The 17,500-nt window shown below is 42.2% G+C and overlaps 3 protein-coding genes across 4 annotated transcripts in view; all 3 read right to left on the reverse strand.

Annotated features, from left to right (window-relative positions):
* The window catches only part of LOC310811820 (coagulation factor XI-like), a 7,874-nt gene extending 378 nt beyond the window's left edge, over nucleotides 1–7,496 (reverse strand). The window contains exons 1-9 of one of the 2 annotated variants that reach the window (XM_083680130.1): nucleotides 7,477–7,496; nucleotides 6,468–6,564; nucleotides 5,983–6,154; nucleotides 5,766–5,875; nucleotides 5,321–5,483; nucleotides 4,580–4,701; nucleotides 4,238–4,397; nucleotides 1,436–1,568; nucleotides 1–1,166 (exon numbers count right to left, since the gene is read on the reverse strand). The exon at nucleotides 1–1,166 is cut by the window's left edge and continues 378 nt beyond it. In XM_083680130.1, the coding sequence (XP_083536256.1) occupies nucleotides 4,674–4,701; nucleotides 5,321–5,483; nucleotides 5,766–5,875; nucleotides 5,983–6,154; nucleotides 6,468–6,525 (531 nt within the window). In that variant the 5' untranslated portion in view covers nucleotides 6,526–6,564; nucleotides 7,477–7,496 and the 3' untranslated portion in view covers nucleotides 1–1,166; nucleotides 1,436–1,568; nucleotides 4,238–4,397; nucleotides 4,580–4,673. The other variant, XM_083680129.1, reaches the window with a different exon arrangement.
* Nucleotides 7,497–9,073: 1,577 nt separating this feature from the next.
* gstr (glutathione S-transferase rho) lies at nucleotides 9,074–14,329 on the reverse strand. The gene is made up of 12 exons (XM_083681209.1): nucleotides 13,999–14,329; nucleotides 13,779–13,844; nucleotides 13,189–13,294; nucleotides 12,416–12,534; nucleotides 12,198–12,286; nucleotides 11,820–11,949; nucleotides 10,943–11,155; nucleotides 10,526–10,591; nucleotides 10,297–10,402; nucleotides 9,982–10,100; nucleotides 9,756–9,844; nucleotides 9,074–9,544 (listed from the first exon to the last, which is right to left on the reverse strand). The coding sequence occupies exons 1-12, from the start codon at nucleotides 14,164–14,166 to the stop codon at nucleotides 9,412–9,414; spliced, it is 1,404 nt and encodes a 467-aa protein (XP_083537335.1). The 5' UTR covers nucleotides 14,167–14,329; the 3' UTR covers nucleotides 9,074–9,411.
* Nucleotides 14,330–14,835: 506 nt separating this feature from the next.
* fhod3a (formin homology 2 domain containing 3a) overlaps nucleotides 14,836–17,500 on the reverse strand; it is a 49,553-nt gene continuing 46,888 nt past the window's right edge. Inside the window, exon 26 of the mRNA XM_083680380.1 lies at nucleotides 14,836–17,490. Within this exon, the coding sequence (XP_083536506.1) occupies nucleotides 17,408–17,490 (83 nt within the window). The 3' untranslated portion in view covers nucleotides 14,836–17,407. The remainder of the gene's footprint in view (nucleotides 17,491–17,500) is intronic.

The raw sequence follows: 17,500 nt of genomic DNA on the forward strand, positions 1-17,500 counted from the left end.
TATGCCCACAAGTTATCTATTTTATCCAGTTGAGTGCATTGTGGGACAGGGAATAGGAATCAAATCAGTGGTGAAGAAGGAAATAAGACAGATGAAGTCACTAACAATGAGTGATGTGCCCACAAGTTCTCTATGTCTCTACATTGTGGTACAGGGAAACTGTTGTTGCAATTGTTGCCAGAAAAAACAAGAATGAACTTTGCACTCACACCTGTTCTTCAATTTTGACTGGGTGAAAGTGTTTAGCAAACTCCTCTATCTTTCATCAGCACTGCACTGGCAACAGAATCATAGGTGAAGGCAATATGATGGACATTTATCTGGGAATGTTACATTCATCTGTGTAATTCATTTGTGTCTGGGCAGACTAAGAAAAGGACACCAGGAGATTTTACCCTAAAGTACCAGTCAGTGGATTCCTGTCGAGTCATTTTGTAGCCTGTGATACCATGTGGCCATACTGGGTAATGCAGCTAGTGCCAAAAAGCATGTTTCACCATTACAACCCATGTTAAACTTTGTATTCCATCTAAGAGGGGGAGGGGGACAGAGAAACGGAGGATTGCAAGAGAAGGGAGGGTGGTAGAGAAGAGAGTGGCATCGAAGCACAGAGAGAGAAGGGGGGGGGGGGGGGGGGTAGAGAGAAAGTGAGACCAATTGACTGTGGGGATAGGGGGGGCGGGGGAGCAGAGGGAGAGGTGGGACACAGACACAGACATACAAACACACACACAAACACACACAAACAAACAAACAATAATTCCACAATAAGATTGTGCAATGTTTTTATTTTATACTCCATTCCACTATATTATAAACTGAACTGGGATCAGTTTCCCGAAAGCTTTGTAGCTACAATAGTACTTTATCTCTTTTGGAAATTCAGGCCCATTCCTCTCCTAGACCAACACAGTTATTCATTTAATGCATTTAACACTTCTGTGTTTGTGGCTGGCTTGTCAGGAGAAATTAAGCCTATGAAGCTTTCAGGAAACTGACCTCAGATCTTTATTGATCAAAGATCTTTCATAGAATGTTGTGAGTGTGTGCAGTATGTGCACAGTATGTTCTAACAGTTCACGGAGAATCCAGACACTACATTGGCCATGCTGACCACTTTCAGAGGGAGGGGGATGGTCATGACTTGTTTCAGGTAGCAATGATCCCTGGAAAAACACCAACACAAACGCAACTTCAATATAAGAATTGCAAAGTTATAAGTAGTCAGTGGGTGTGAAGGTGTGTATACAGGCTAGGGATAAGGACTCATGGATGTAAGAAAATAACTTAGAGTTTTTGTCAAGGTGTGTGTGTGTGTGTGTGTGTGTGTGTGTGTGTGTGTGTGTGTGTGTGTGTGTGTGTGTGTGTGTGTGTGTGTGTGTGTGTGTGTGTGTGTGTGTGTGTGTGTGTGTCCGTGCTGTCTGATACCACAGACCTGTCGTGGGTGTAGAACTGGCATTGGGGGTCTGCAGTGCAGGTCTGCTGGCAGGCCTCTGGGGAGTCCAGAAACACTTTCTGTCGGTCAGAGCCAGGGAAGTCAATCCCCTCATATGGTGCCGTGACCCAGTCTGTGGAAGGACAGAGGGAACATTAGGAATAGACTAGTGCGTTTTAAGAAACACCTATGAAAAAGTGATTACCTAATAATTACGGCTCATTTAGATTGTAAAAAATAATATAATAATAATAATAATAATATATATATATATACATATATATACACAGTGGGGGAAATAATTATTTGATCCCCTGCTGATTTTGTTAGTTTGCCCGATTACAAAGAAATGAGCTGTCTATAATTTTTATGGTACTTTCATTTTAACAAATAGAGACAGAATATCAACAAAGAAGTCCAGAAAATACACATTATATAAAGTTATAAATTGATTTGCATTTGATCGAAGGAAATAAGTATTTGATCCCCTTCAAACCAGCAAGAATTCTGGCTCATACAGACCGGTTATATGCCCATGAGGCACACAGATTACTCCTGTTACTTTAAGAAAGTACTCCTAATCTTTGCTTGTTATGGGTATAAAAGACACCTGTCAATAGAATCAATCTCTTCCATTCCAACCTCTCCACCACCATGGGCAAGACCAAAGAACATTCAAAGGACATCAGGGTAAGAGTTGTAGACCTGCACAAGGCTGGAATGGGCTACAAGACCATCAGCAAGAAGCTTGGTGAGAAGGAGACAACTGTTGGTGCAATTATTAGAAAATGGAAGAAATACAAAATAACCATCAATCGCCCTCGGCCTGGAGCTCCATGCAAGATCTCGCCTCGTGGGGTAAGGATGATCATGAGAAGGGTAAGGGATCAGCCCAGAACTACACGGGAGGAGCTTGGTAATGATCTCAAGGCAGCTGGGACCACAGTCACCAAGAAAACCATTGGTAACACACTACACCGTAACGGATTGAAATCCTGCAGTGCCCGCAAGGTCCCCCTGCTCAACTCGGCACATGTACAGGCCCATCTAAAGTTTGCCAATGAACACTTAAATGATTCAGAGAAGGCTTGGGAGAAGGTGATGTGGTCAGATGAGACCAAAATTGAACTCTTATAAATATAAATTCGACTCTTCGTGTTTGGAGGGAGAGAAATGCTGAATGCTACAAACCCAAGAACACCATCCCCACCGTCAAACACGGAGGTGGAAACATTATGCTTTGGGGTTGTTTCTCTGCTAAGGGTACAGGACGACTTCACTGCATTGAGGGGCCAATGGACGGGGCCATGTACCGTAAGATCTTGGATGAGAACCTCCTTCCCTCAGCCAGAGCACTGAGGATGGGTCGTGGATGGGTCTTCCAGCATGACAATGACCCAAAACATACGGCCAAGGCAACAAAGGAGTGGCTCAAGAAGAAGCACACTAAGGTCATGGAGTGGCCTAGCTAGTCTCCAGACCTTAATCCTATAGAAAATGTGTGGAGGGAGCTGAAGCTTCGAGTTGCCAAGCAAAAGCCTTGAAACCTTCAGGATTTGGAGAGGATCTGTAAAGAGGAGTGGACCAAAATCCCTCCTGAGATGTGTGCAAACCTGGTGACCAACTACAAGAACGTCTGACTTCTGTGCTTGCCAACAAGGGTTTCTCCACCAAGTACTAAGTCATGTTTTGCTTGGGGATCAAATACTTATTTCCTTCGATCAAATGCAAATTAATTTATAACTTTATATAATATGTTTTTCTGGACTTTTTTTGTTGATATTCTGTGTCTATTTGTTAAAATAAAAGTACCATAAAAATTATAGACCGCTCATTTCTTTGTAATCGGGCAAACTAACAAAATCAGCAGGGGATCAAATAATTATTTCCCCCACTGTATATATATATATATATATATATATATATATATATATATATACACAGTATTAAAGTATTACTATTTGAAGGACTGGCTTTTTTCAATGTTTTCAGTATCGGGGTCTCTTCAGACCCCTGTTGGTAAACAACGTAAGTGAAATACGTCAGCCTTTTTAATGTAATCAACTGCAGATCAATGATCAGATTACCCTTAACCAATATTGCCCTTATACCATAAGGATGATTCATATTTAACATATTCATATTAGTACCACTCATTCTGCTGGTAGGCTAAAAACATTGAGAGTTGGGTATACACTATAAACCCTAAAAGGTGCACTCCCCTAAATAAACAGTGATTGCATGGGAAGTGCCACAACAAGCAGCCTCCATTTTGACCATCATGTGACCATCTAGTGAGCATCTAGTGAGCAGCCCAGAGACCACCCCTTCTTTCGCCACAGTCTCCATTTGATCTGTGTTCTGCTTCAGGAAGCATATGTTCCTGTAGCGCAATGTGAAAGTATGGTCATCTCATTTGTCACAAAAACTAATGATTATCCATTCCAACATTCTCAGTGAAATCCTGACTGGCCAGGACAATGGACACCTGCCCTCCGCCTCTACGCTCACTGGAACTTTGTTGCAATGAATTGACCCATTTAGCGACCGTGTCAGCTAAAACCTAGTTCTGTACAGCGCTCTTTAGCGGAAGCAAACTAGAGCCCACTGTGTTCAGTATGAGTAGAGATGGAGTTATCAGAGATGGAGTTATCAGTCATAGAAGCAGAGTGTTAGCAGCAGTAGTACTAGAGTTGGTGAGTAGTGCTGTGCTGAGTAGTACTAGTCATAGTTGTGGTCCTCATCGAATCTATTGTAGTTGCAATATTAGCTATTGGGCATCAGCACTAGTGTGTGCACTACCTCCTGTTTGTTGTCTGGTAGTCGGCAGTGGTGTAGGAGAAGTAGGAGCAGCGGGGATGAACGGAGCACAGATGCTGACAGTGTTCAGGTGATGCAGCAAACACCTGCTCAAAGTCTTTCCCCGGGATGTCAATATTGGTGAGAATCAGCTCCTGACACGCTAGAACAAACACACACACACACACACACACACACACACACACACACACACACAGTTGAACATTAATTTACTTTTTGTGTTTATGTGTTTGTGTGTGTGTGTGTGTGTGTTTGTGTGTGTGTGTGTGTGTGTGTGTGTGTGTGTGTGTGTGTGTGTGTGTGTGTGTGTGTGTGTGTGTATACCTTTTGTGTCTCCTCCCTTGGCTGAAAAGTGTTTGTGGGAGAATCCAGAAACGACACCCTTCAGCAATTTAACTGATGGGGGCCGGGGGACAGTTCAGCTGTATTTCAGGTAACACTTATATCTATGAGGAGATAACATACATCATACACCCAGTAATAGATTAATAAATGTAATAGCATTATAGTTTCTTTCTCCAACAGTACAAACAATATTTTAACCTTGTCAATCAAATATCAAGAGGAAATCCAGAAGTTGTAACTATACGACACACTCACACAGACTACTTTTTTTAGTTTCAGGTTGATTGTGTTTCTACTGTATCACAGAATTAGTTATTGCACCTTTGAGAATGACTTATTGTAAGTTGCTTTCATCCAGTGGTGAAAAGGTAATGAATTCACTAGGCTGGTGGGGCCAGAGGCAAATTAAAGGTAGACTCTGGGATATGACGTCAATGGGAAAAGAGTGGGGCCACGCTACCAGAGATCATTTCAAAACGGAGACAATCAAGAAACAAGAGGAGACGATCAATTCCGTCATGCACATTGCAACGGTGCACATGAGTACGTCTGTCTACAGTTGTTCACATCTTGACTTACTCCAAAATCTTTGGTAAAAGTTGCTGTGACTACCTGGCATGACGTAATATCCCAGAGTCTACCTTTAAGTGCTGGAATTGAAGTATTTTAACAACAACAAGAAGTTCACTCCCAGAAGCCCACCCCGCGCCCTCTTTGTACCTATACTTCTCGGGTGAAAAGAGTCCAGTGAGGTAAGAGAAGAACTTGCATCCTGGCTCGTTGGTGCAGGCCCGCTGGCACTCTCCATAGTCAGCTGTGAAGAGGGAGCCGAAGTCTGCCCCAGTGAAGTCCACATCATGATACACATTGGACTGACAGAAGCCTGTTGGACGGACAGAGACAGACAGACAGACAGACAGACAGACAGAGAGACAGACAGACAGACAGACAGACAGACAGACAGACAGACAGACAGACAGACAGACAGACAAAACGGTGGTGGAGATCAACAATACAACTAGATTCAAACATGACGGTTCCAATACAACGTGAGCTAGCATGTAAACTGAGGATAACATCGGCTAGTCCCACCAGGGGGAGTGGTCTGGCGTGACCCTGGGACTGAGGGGAGTGGTGTTGGATGGGTTGTAGGTGTGGGTCCTACCAGGTGTGGTGGGGCAGCCTTTGAGAGAGTAGCCAGATGTCACACCATTCAGGGCTGTCTTTGTGTTTGGCTGCCTGGACAGTGTGTTCTTCAGGTAGCAGTAGTATTGCCTGCATGGTGGAAAAGAGGTGTCATATTGTATATTGACATCACATACCAATTGCATGACATGCCTAATTGCATCTCTTTGCTTGTTGTCTGTGTTTACAGTACTGACCTTCTGTCTCTGGTCCAGTCAGGCCGTACGAAGGTGAAGAAGAGGCAGGAGGGATGCTGAGTGCAGGCCAACTGACAGTGCTCCTCGTCAGGGGAGAAGATTTGGGTTATATCACTCCCCGGGAAGTCAATGTTCTCTTCCAGCTCAGTCACACACTCTGGAGACAGAGCAACTGACAGAGAGAAAGAGAGAGAGAGAGAGAGACAAAGAGAGAGACAGAGAGAGAGAGAGAGAGAGAGAGAGAGAGAGAGATCCCTTAAAAACATTCCTCATATCCTGGCCCTCACCTGCCTCCATAGATAGATCGATAGATAGAGAGAGAGAGAGATAGAGAGAGAGAGAGAGAGAGAGAGAGAAATAGGGAGAGAAAGAGAGAGAGAGAGACGGACAGACAGACGGACAGACAGACAGACAGACAGACAGACAGACAGACAGACAGACAGACAGACAGACAGACAGATAGACATACAGCCCAGGGAGCTTACTTTGACTGACGGAAAGCCCACAGACAAAGAGCGGAACCAGCAGTAGATAAGCCCTCATCTTGCACCAAGGGTAGATTTGTAATGTTACTGTAGTCACCTGCAACACAGTTTGTATCAAGGGGACTGGTAGACCAATATGCTATTTGTATATTCCAGTATTGATTTTTGAGAGTCAGTACACTTTGTAGCTTGATCTTTGAACCCTTTAAGTCCACAATAACACTATTTGATATACCCTACAGCATCCCACCTCATGTAGCAGCCCACATACCTGTGTATTATTTACATGGTCATTAATACAGTCCTAACCACTGATCTGCAGTATATAGTCATTAGCACTAACACTGTTTCCACCAGGTAAGACGGTTACATGGCTTGTATTCACATGACTCAATGACTAACTGTACAGGAAAACATGTTCAGAGTAAGCAGTCCCAGGGGGTTTGAATGGCTTTCCTCCCTCATCTCCTTACCTTCATTTGCACTGATCTTAAAGCGGCATTGGAAAATGTGGAGGAAAAACCCTCCAAACTTGAGTTCTTATGGTAAATCACAATCTAGCATACTACATATTCTGTATTCAAGAAACCAAAGTTAATTCAGAGCTCAATTTATTATGCCAAGTTGACAGAAACTTTTCAATACACGAAAATCAGATGCAGACACAGAGAGAGATACTCTACATAGATACAGCCTTTTTATTCTCCAAATCACCTCTTTGTTCCCAACATTTCACCTCTCAATCTTTAAACCAGATGTAACTTTTCACCTCTCCATATATAAATCATAGGTAATCATAGGTAACATGAGTCTCAAGTCAAAGGTTTACAAAACATATGTATGTACAAAGGTCAAATGATCAGTATCCAATATATCATATTGTTAATTGAAAGTATGAATATAGCATTAATAATCACTTGATCAATTATCAATATCTTCCACAAAAAAAGACAGGGGAAAGTCAATTCATTGTATGTCTCCACCATTAAGTGTTATTTCTACAGCCTACCTTGTTCTCTCAGATCAGTGCTGACGAAGGAAATGAAATGAGTTATACGCCCACAAGTTATCTATTTTATCCAGTTGAGTGCATTGTGGGACAGGAAATAGAAATCAAATCAGTGGTGAAGAAGGAAATAAGACAGATGAAGTCACTAACAATGAGTTCTCTATGTCTCTACATTGTGGTACAGGGAAACTGTTGTTGCAATTGTTGCCAGAAAAAACAAGAATGAACTTCCTGTTCTTCAACTCACACCTCACACCTGTTCTTCAACTTTGACTGGGTGAACGTGTTTAGCAAACTCCTCTATCTTTCATCAGCACTGCACTGGCAACAGAATCATAGGTGAAGGCAATATGATGGACGTTTATCTGGGAATGTTACATTCATCTGTGTAATTCATTTGTGTCTGGGCAGATTAAGAAAAGGACACCAGGAGAATTTACCCTAAAGTACCAGTCAGTGGATTCCTGTCAAGTGATTTTGTAGCCTGTGATACCATGTGGCCATACTGGGTAATGCAGCTAGTGCCAAAAAAGCATGTTTCACCATTACAACCCATGTTAAACTTTGTATTCCATCTGGCCACATAAGACCATTTTGGACTGCGATTTTGATTTCTATTATTTCCTACTATTGTATACACTCACCAAACACTTTATTAGGAACACTATACTAATACTGGGTAGGGCCTCCCTTTGCTCTCAAAACAGCCTCAGTTCTTCGTGGCATTGATTCCAAAAGATGTTGGAAACATTCCTTTGAGATTCTGGTCCATGATGACATGATTGCATCACGCAATTCCTGCAGATTTGTCAGGTGCTCTTTCAAGCTGTGAATCTCCCGTTCTACCACATTCCAAAGGTGTTCTATTGGATTGAGATCCGGTGACTGGGAAGGCCACTGAAGAACACTGAACTCATTGTCATGTTCATGAAACCAGTATGAGATGACTTTTGCTTCGTGACATGGTGCATTATCATGCTGGAAGTAGCCATTAGAAGATGGGTAAATTGTGGCCATGAAGGGATGCACATGGTCAGCAACAATACTCAAATAGGCTGTGGCATTCCAGCGATGATTGATTGGTGTTAACAGTCCCAAAGTGCCACAAAAACATTCCCCACACCATTACACCACCTCCACCATGAGAAGGTGTACAGGTGTTCCGAATAAAGTGTTCGGTGAGTGTATGTAGTCTTCGCCATGGGACCGTTTCTTTCTCCCCATTGCCCACATTCTATAAGTGGCCCAGAAGATTCCTCAAGCACTAGTGACCTCTACTGAGCAAACTCTGCTAATAAAAGAGCTCGGGTGGAGAATATGTTCACGACAGACATACGTCATGAACACCAACACAGTATCAGCAATCTTTTTATCAGCTAGGGAGTTCATATATATGTTACCCAGAATTACAAAGTAAAAGGCACTTTCTTCACATACTCTACACATGTTGAGGTATTAAAACATCCGACTTCAAATAAGAAAACGGCATACATACTTGTTTGCTTTCACTTTAGCGCATGACAAACATGAACACTGTATATAAAAGCAACAGCATATAAAAAACAATGGCAGAAAATGCACGTTACCATACTGTACACATGTAACTTTATTTTTTATCTGTGACTGATGAGGGCAGCATTACTTTTTAATTACAATTGTTTACAAAGTCTCCTATGGCAACACAATCAATGGAGTTGCTTAAGTTATGATGAGGCAGTTGTTCTACTGTCATTATAGTGCAAGCCATATTAATCATCTTGGAAGTGGTCGCTATATTATAGTATTTGAAAACACAAATATCACGGCCAATGGCTTGAAGTGCTTGTCTGCTTCTTCCTGTCTCATGACACCCTTTGTGTGTGTGTGTGTGTGTGTGTGTGTGTGTGTGTGTGTGTGTGTGTGTGTGTGTGTGTGTGTCTTCTGGGCGTGGGTGATTCAGAGGTCCTTAAGAGTATCTGTTCCCTGGGGTTCCTCTAGCCAGTTGGGGGGCACGGTTGCCTTCACGCTGGGTCTGTCCTTCATCATGGCATTGTACTGTGCCAGCTGGGGGTAACGCTCCACAGACAACCTAGGAGAAGAGGAGACCACACTCATCACATCACTCACTAATCATGTCATTCATTAATTCATCCATCCATCCATCCATTCATTCACTAATGTGGCCATCCGAACCACACTCATATTCACTCATCTGTCCCTTATTTTATCCTTCGTTCATGCCTTCCTTCCATGTATTCATCCATCCATCCAGATTGGAGGAAACTTTCTGTCTTTCTTACCCATAGTGGAAGAGGAAGGCAATGGTTGGAAAGACAACAACATCAGCCAATGAGATGGCCTTTCCTGCCAGGAAAGAGCCTGCCTCCATCTGGAGACAACAAGCAACATTATCAGACTCTATGAAGTGAATGAAAAGCGAGTGCAGTGTTTTGTGTGTGTGTGTGTGTGTGTGTGTGTGTGTGTGTGTGTGTGTGTGTGTGTGTGTGTGTGTGTGTGTGTGTGTACCTTCTGAAGATATCCCTCCCACAGTTTGATTTCAGTGGCTAGCATCTCTTTATTTCTCTGCATAGCAGAGTCATGTCTCTCTGCCTCTGGGACAATCCAGTCATAGTAGATAACATCAACTGAGAAATAAATACATTTTATGTTACCAACATAAGAACATTTTAGAAACGTGTTCTAATGTTTTTCAGGAATCTTACTGAATATGTTTTGGGGGAGGCTCTTGCATTCAACAAAGATACAGTATTGATACCCAGGGTGTCAATATCGATAGGAGTTTATGTATTTTTATGCCCCGACAGTATGTGTATGTCTTACAAAGCTTCTGGTAGAATGGGATGCCCTCAAACATGCGCTGGAACATCTGGGCTTGTTCTGCTGGGCTGTCAGTCATCAACTTAGATCCCTGGGACTTAAACTGGCTCTGTCAAGAGGCAAGAGAGTACACATATAGGCCTGCAGCTAACATGGTACTATTGCAAAGTATTATTTTGCTTTGACAGTATCGCATGTCTGAATAGGTAGCTACTGTGTATATGCAACTCACCTCCAGGTACATGCATGCGGCATAGGACTCGTTCAATATGTTGTCCCCATGTCTGAATGTAGGGACCTGGAAGGAAAGGTTTGCTAGGTGAGCATGACATTGATAATGTGAAGTGATTATCTTGCGAGCTGGGGTCAAGCTCCGCTATTATCTTGATAGTACTTTCTTTCGCAACCTAATCCATTACAAAAGCCAACGCTCTTATTCAGCGAAGAATTTATAATTACCCATTCAACTACTTAGTCAATAAGTACGTGCACAGACTTACGGAAGGGTTGATGTTTTTTCCCCCAAAAGGGCACAACCAATTTGTGAGTGGCAGGGCAAAGGGGCAGATTTTTTGCCCCCTTCCCCCCTGCACAATGTGTGCACGTCCCTGGATGCATTACATGGTAGCATGCCATGAACGAGACGCACCTGTCCCCTAGGATTGATGTCCATAACATCTTTTGACTTGTGCTCCATATTCTCAAAGGACAGTAGTTTCTGGTTGTAGCCTTGCAGGTTTTTCTCCTCCAGCGCGATCATGACTCTCCAGCACGGAACAGAGCCTGCGCACCACAGAAGCGTCATGTCGTTGGCCATGTTTTCAAGTTTATACACGGAGCTCTCGACAATATTACTGAGTAACTATGTGGAACTACGTCCACCAGCTTCCGACGTTTTGTAGTACCACATGGCCCTATCTTACGCTAGGATTGGTCCGACGCGGCACGCACAAGATGATTAGGGAATGTGTCCATGGCGGCATCTGAGTAATAATGGCAGTATGTACTGTAGCAAAAGTACAGCAGGCCATACGCAGCACGCATAGACACAGATACACAGTCCCGCACATGCATTTAGTCATCAGGAGAGTAGAGATTCTATAGAGAGTTAAGATGTTACATAACTTTAATTTTTTTTAAAAGAAATAATCAGCCATATTTCAACAAGGTTTGTCTTTAATATACCCGCAATGTTACATTCGAAAACAGCATTATTTTTGTTCACAAAATCACAAACAATGCAAGAGCTTGTGGCATGGACGTGTTTTAAGATTTGTCTTTCATTTTTCTGATATGTTATATTAGAAAACAGCATTATCTTTTGTAACAAAATCACAAACAATGCAAGTGCTTACTGTTTTAAGACAGCTCATTTGATTTCAAATAGGAAACTCACTCCTAAATGTCAAGGAGAATCCAATAGTGCAATATAAAGACACAGTCGATTGAAGTGAATTTTTTTGTGCTTTTTTTTTAAGGAGACCCTTTAAAAGCCTGTATGGTGTGTTTGTGTGTGTATTAACTCAGAGGTCCTTCAGAGAGTCTGATCCCTTGGGGTTTTCCAGCCAGTGTGGGGGCCAGGAGGCCTTGACGCTGGGTCTGTCCTTCATCATGGTGTAATACTGGCCCAGTCTGGGGTAACGCTGGGTACACAACCTGGAAGGAGAGACCACCACACTCATCACATCACTCACACTGTCCACCCCTTTATTCATCCATCTTTGTTTTTTCAGCCAGCCATCCTTCTTTCCATTCATATCCATCCATGTTTTATTCTATCCACCAATCAACTTAGTCTATTCATCCTTCAGTCTATCCATCCATCCATCCATCTCTCCCTTTCTTCACTCAATCATTCATTCAGTTATACATTATAGTGATAGGAAGAGTGTTCTCCCTCTTACCCTAAGCGGAAGCCCAGCGCAATGACTGGAAAGACAACAACATCAGCCAATGAGAAGGTCTTTCCTGCCAGGTAAGAGCCCACCTCCATCTGAGGAGAGGAAAGAAGATTTTGAACAACCAACATTATTAGTCTATGACACAGTTAACATGCATGTATACAAGCATGACGTTTGATCTGGAGTTTGTTTTGAGTGAGATTGTGTGTGTGTGTGTGTACCTTCTGCATGTATCCCTCCCACAGTTTGATTTCAGTGGCCAGTGCCTCTTTGTTTCTCTTCACAGCAGACTCGTGCCTCTCTGCCTCAGGGACACGATAGGAGTAGGAGATAAAATCACCTAAGGAATAACCCCGGAGTCAGTTATAACGTTCCCATCAGCATCATTATAATACACATCACCCTAGTGCCTTCATTCTGTATTGTTACAAAACCACTTCTCCAGTCGTGTCAGTGTCTAGGGGATAGGGTTAGGGGTTTACAACTCAACGTTTGAATCCTAACCTACATAGCTGACTGGAAAGTAGACAAGGCTGTCTCATGACTAGTCTAGCCGGCTGGCCAAACCCTCCAGGTCGGCCCCAGTTAGTTACAGAATGTGATTCTTAGGGAATAAAACAAGTGACTAAATTCCAAGTGCATGGCATGGCATATTTGAGGACTCCCTACATACGGTGCTGTATTCTAAAACCCTAGCTTGCCATTACTGGTCCTATGGGTCTGCCGTTTTGCTCTCATAAGAACCGGTTGTGCTCATTAGAGCTGAGCCCCTGTCATAAGGGATACAGACGCTAGGGGCTAGGGAAGGCTAGGGGCTCAGGCGCACGCATGCATGATTCAAACAACAGCTCAGCCAAACACGATTGAAAGCTGAGACAACTAATGTAGTTATCCTGCATTTCACTCACATTAAACTCAAGGCCACTGTATGTGCAGCACTGTAGTAGTTTTCACAGTGTTTGTAGTTCAGAATGTGTGTGTGTATATATCTTACTGTGTTTCTGGCTGAGGGTTTGGCCCTCAAACATACGCTGGTACATCATGGCTTGTTCTTTTGGGCAGTCAGGGATCAACTTGGTCCCCTGGGACTTGAACTGGCTCTGTCAGAAGAGGGATAGGACACATACATCAAATACTATTTATAGCTACATCATACTGTGGGCCGTTACTTGATATGGTAATGGCCGTCAATATGTAGTATGTGGTTTACAGTTACCTCATTGTGTCTTGTAGGTGTTGGATTTCCAAAGGGCTGTAATTGAGCTGGTAGGAGTTTCATGAAAGCTTTGAAGCAATAAGCTCATCGTTTGTCTACAATGGACTTGTGTTGATCATAGTGTCACCCTTGGTCATAGTGTCACCCTCATAAACTCACCCTTGGTTGCCAATTTACAGGTTGACTGTGATAAGCAAATGCAGCGTACACACACACACACACACACACACACACACACACACACACACACACACACACACACACACACACACACACACACACACACACATACCAGCTCCACAGTAGCCTACACTGCGCAATAGCATAAGCAAAGGTTGAATAGCATTGTGGTTTGAAACACATCTTACCTCCAGGTACATGCATGCTGCTAAAGACTCGTTCAGTATGTTGTCTCCGTGTTTAAATGCAGGAAGCTGAGAGAGAAATGTGCTGAGTTGAGTATGACATGGCATTTTTGAATTAACAAAAACATGAATGAACGATATGAACACATACAATTGCCCATATAGGCTACATTCCAAATTGATATGATGCAGATATGTCTATTCTGGATTACCGGTCACATACCTGTGCCCTTGGATTGATGTCCGTAACTTCTTTGGATTTATGCTCCCCTTTTTCAAAAGACAGTAGTTTCTGGTTGTAGCCTTGCAGGTTCTTCTCCTCCAGCGCGATCATGACTCTCCAGCACGGAGGAGAGCCTGAGCCCCAAAGCAGTGTCATGTCCTTAGCCATGTTTTCAGATTCAAGCGCACAAAGACAAAAGTGGAACTTCGACTGTGTGTGGGCAACTCAATACCGAGGAAGTTCTGCGGTTTTATATTATCGGTTGGTTCTTGTCAATGGTTCTACGGGATTGCTTCAATTTGGTCACGCCTACTTTCTTAGGGTGTTCAGAAGTCAAGCAACCAAAAGAGTGCATTCAAGGGGAGTGTGAATAGTGACAGTATTATTCCTTTATCCATGGCGCCATCTGCATGATAACACTCCATACTATTCACAAGAGTGGAGTCACCTTTGCTTCAGTTAATACAGGTTATTCTCCCCTTTCTAATCAACAACAAACCCGTCATTGAATCCATCCTTATGTAATAAATGCTGACCTCATTGACAATAAAAGTAGCAATCCAAGATGACGAATAATATATACCACAGTCTTTCACCTTAATACATGAAACCCTGTTTCTCTTTATGCATGAACAACATTTATGGGTGAATAGCCTTCCTACATGAGGGCAAACAAAACACAGACACAGACAGACAGACAGACAGACAGACAGACAGACAGACAGACAGACAGACAGACAGACACCCACCCACCCACACACACACACACACACACACACACACACACACACACACTGAACAATGTTTACTGAACAATGTATGTTTGTTTATTGCAGGATGTGTATACATAGCGTTTCAAGTGAAAGGTGAAGCAATGTGAAATGAAATAGGGTTTTGGGCTCAGGTCAAGTAAAGCATTCCAACTGAGGGACAGCATTGCTGTTCAGCTCTAGGCTACAGAGTGAACATTATAAAATGGACAAAAAAGAGGCAGTGAGCTCTATCAAACCCAAATCAATCCTGAAAAATGACCAGATTGTTGAGTCGATATGAAGTAAAAGTTCAACCACAGTACCAAAAGCAAAACAAAGGAAGGCAGCAGGGGTCCAAATTGACTGTTCAGAGTGAGTCCTTCTACTCAGGAAGTGTATATACATTATTGTGACCATGCATTGCTTTTAGTTTTTTTTTTTCATTTAAATTACAATTCACAGAATAGCTTCTCTTTATCTTTCCTTTCAGTCTATAATACACTATTCTACATAAAATTACAAAAATAATACAAAACATAAAACACACTAGACATATAACAAATCCGCAGCTGGCATGGGCATTTATACATTTTTATACAGAATCCTCTGCATTCCTTCAAAATACGTTGGTACAGTTTTTTTTTTTTATTCATGATTATTATTTTTTACAATTTATAAACATTTCATCTGAGATAAACATTTAATTGTTCCTTTATTATCTCATCAATCACATATCCTTTTGCAATAATGTCAAGTTGTTTGCTAATGACAAGCACTGAACTACAGGCAAATTGAACTACAGGATGTTACTATTTCACACATCAAAACGTTATCCTGTTTCAAACCAACTGAAGCTCATAAAGAGACTCTTGCGTAGTGCTTCCTTCACCTATGCTCTCAGGTCTCTGTAGCGATGAGTGTGAGAATAAGAGCTTTGCTATAAATTAAACAATAAAACAGTAAAACCATTTCATCAAAATAAAAAAAAAAGGAAAACAATGTCAATAAAACACTCATTTAAGTTTTTTTGTACCTTAACTACAACTTGCAAAGAAATGTAATATTCCGTCAGTGAGTGGTGAATGGGTGACTAGTCACTCTCTGTACCCATGGCTGGTACTACACATGAAAAAGAGAGAGAGGGAGAGAGAGAGAGAAAAAGAAGGTGACATGGCAGAAAAAGGTACTGTACTGTCCCTTTAAAATGAAAGGCACACGTCAGACTGAGGACCTTCCATTTTCCTATTCATTCTGAATATGAAGTCATATATCAACTCAAATCAGTCTGATCTGAAATACACATGTTGATGCCCAGAACCCTGCCATGAAGAGATACAGTAAGTACAGGACTGACCAACAGAGTCTGCTTTGTCTCACTACAAACTGTACTACAATACTGTGTCACTGAAGGTTGATTTCTATTGGGGTCTACAGGGGGTTGTGTGAGAGAGAAGGAATGGGCCAGGGGAGGCTGGTGGAGGTAGGAATCGGAGGACGGGCTCATTGTAATGCGTGGATGGAATGAGGAATGTTTGATACCATTCCTCATTCTGTTCCATCCATACAATGAAGCCGTCCTCTGATTTCCACCTCCACCAGTTTCCCCTGGAGTGGGAACTATCAGTAGACATTGCTACTAGCTGCTTTCATTTGTGCTTTTATGTCTCAACAACTCCTTTACAGTTATTGAATAATTACCCATCTTTAGAATTACTCTGTACATGCTAGGGTGACTAGTCATTCGACATGCTAGGTTTTTCCACGTTCAAGAGTTGAGGGACACATGTATAAAACAGTATTCCTGTATTCATTGTCTGTATTCACATCCTTCATTCAGTCTTATTTTCACAGCTTTTATAAAATAAAGATCTATTTGAATGTGTTTTTTGAGTAACACATTTTCCCGCAGTGAGCACCTCCCTTTGTTTACACCTATTAGTCTGTAACAGATAAACACAACATGTAAATAAATAAAATATCCATTTATCAACTTGATGATTTTGTTTCCTATGAGGCATAATTGGAACAGACAAACCTTGAGTTTAAATTTTTTTGCACAAAACCTGGTTCCATAATTTCTCTTACCTCTTTGACCATAAAATGAATCTCTAATTTAAAAGGGATAGTTCACTAAATGTAGCCACTACTAACAAAAAACAGTGGGAGTGATTGGTGGCCAAATCACCTCAAACTAATTTCCAACCAAGTCAGAGAGTTCATTTGAGGTCATTTATTATTTTCTTTTTAGCGGTGGCTAATGGACTTCTTTCAAGGTAAGAAACCATCTGACTATGAGTTGTAAAAGAGTGAGCTATCCCTTTAATTATATATTTTTTCTCAGTCTGTTCCCTTTCTCTCTTTTCAGCTTTTATTTCCTCCACCCCTTTTCATCAAGGGATGTTTGCTTGTGTTTAGCATGACCCTTGAGAAAACAACACCACGACAATGACGCTATTATCAGCCACAGACACATGAAGCAAACGCATGATTCGCAAACCGGCATAAGCGGGCTACTATGACGCTACTGAATGGCTGTTTGGACATCTGAGGGTGAGGTGAAGCTTGAAGCGTGACCGGGAGGTCTGGGAGGGGCCCAGAGGTGTGTTTCCATAATCCTAATCCCTGTTGTCAGGTGGGGCGTGTTGGGGAGGATAATGTCACACTTGCATCTCGGAGGCGTCGGACAGTCCCAAGGCGAGGGCCTCCTCTGGTGTCAGTCCGCTCTTTAGAGTCCGCCTCACTGTGAATAG

The sequence above is a fragment of the Argentina silus genome (assembly GCF_951799395.1).
Source record: "Argentina silus genome assembly, chromosome: 11".
Classification (NCBI taxonomy): domain Eukaryota; kingdom Metazoa; phylum Chordata; class Actinopteri; order Argentiniformes; family Argentinidae; genus Argentina; species Argentina silus.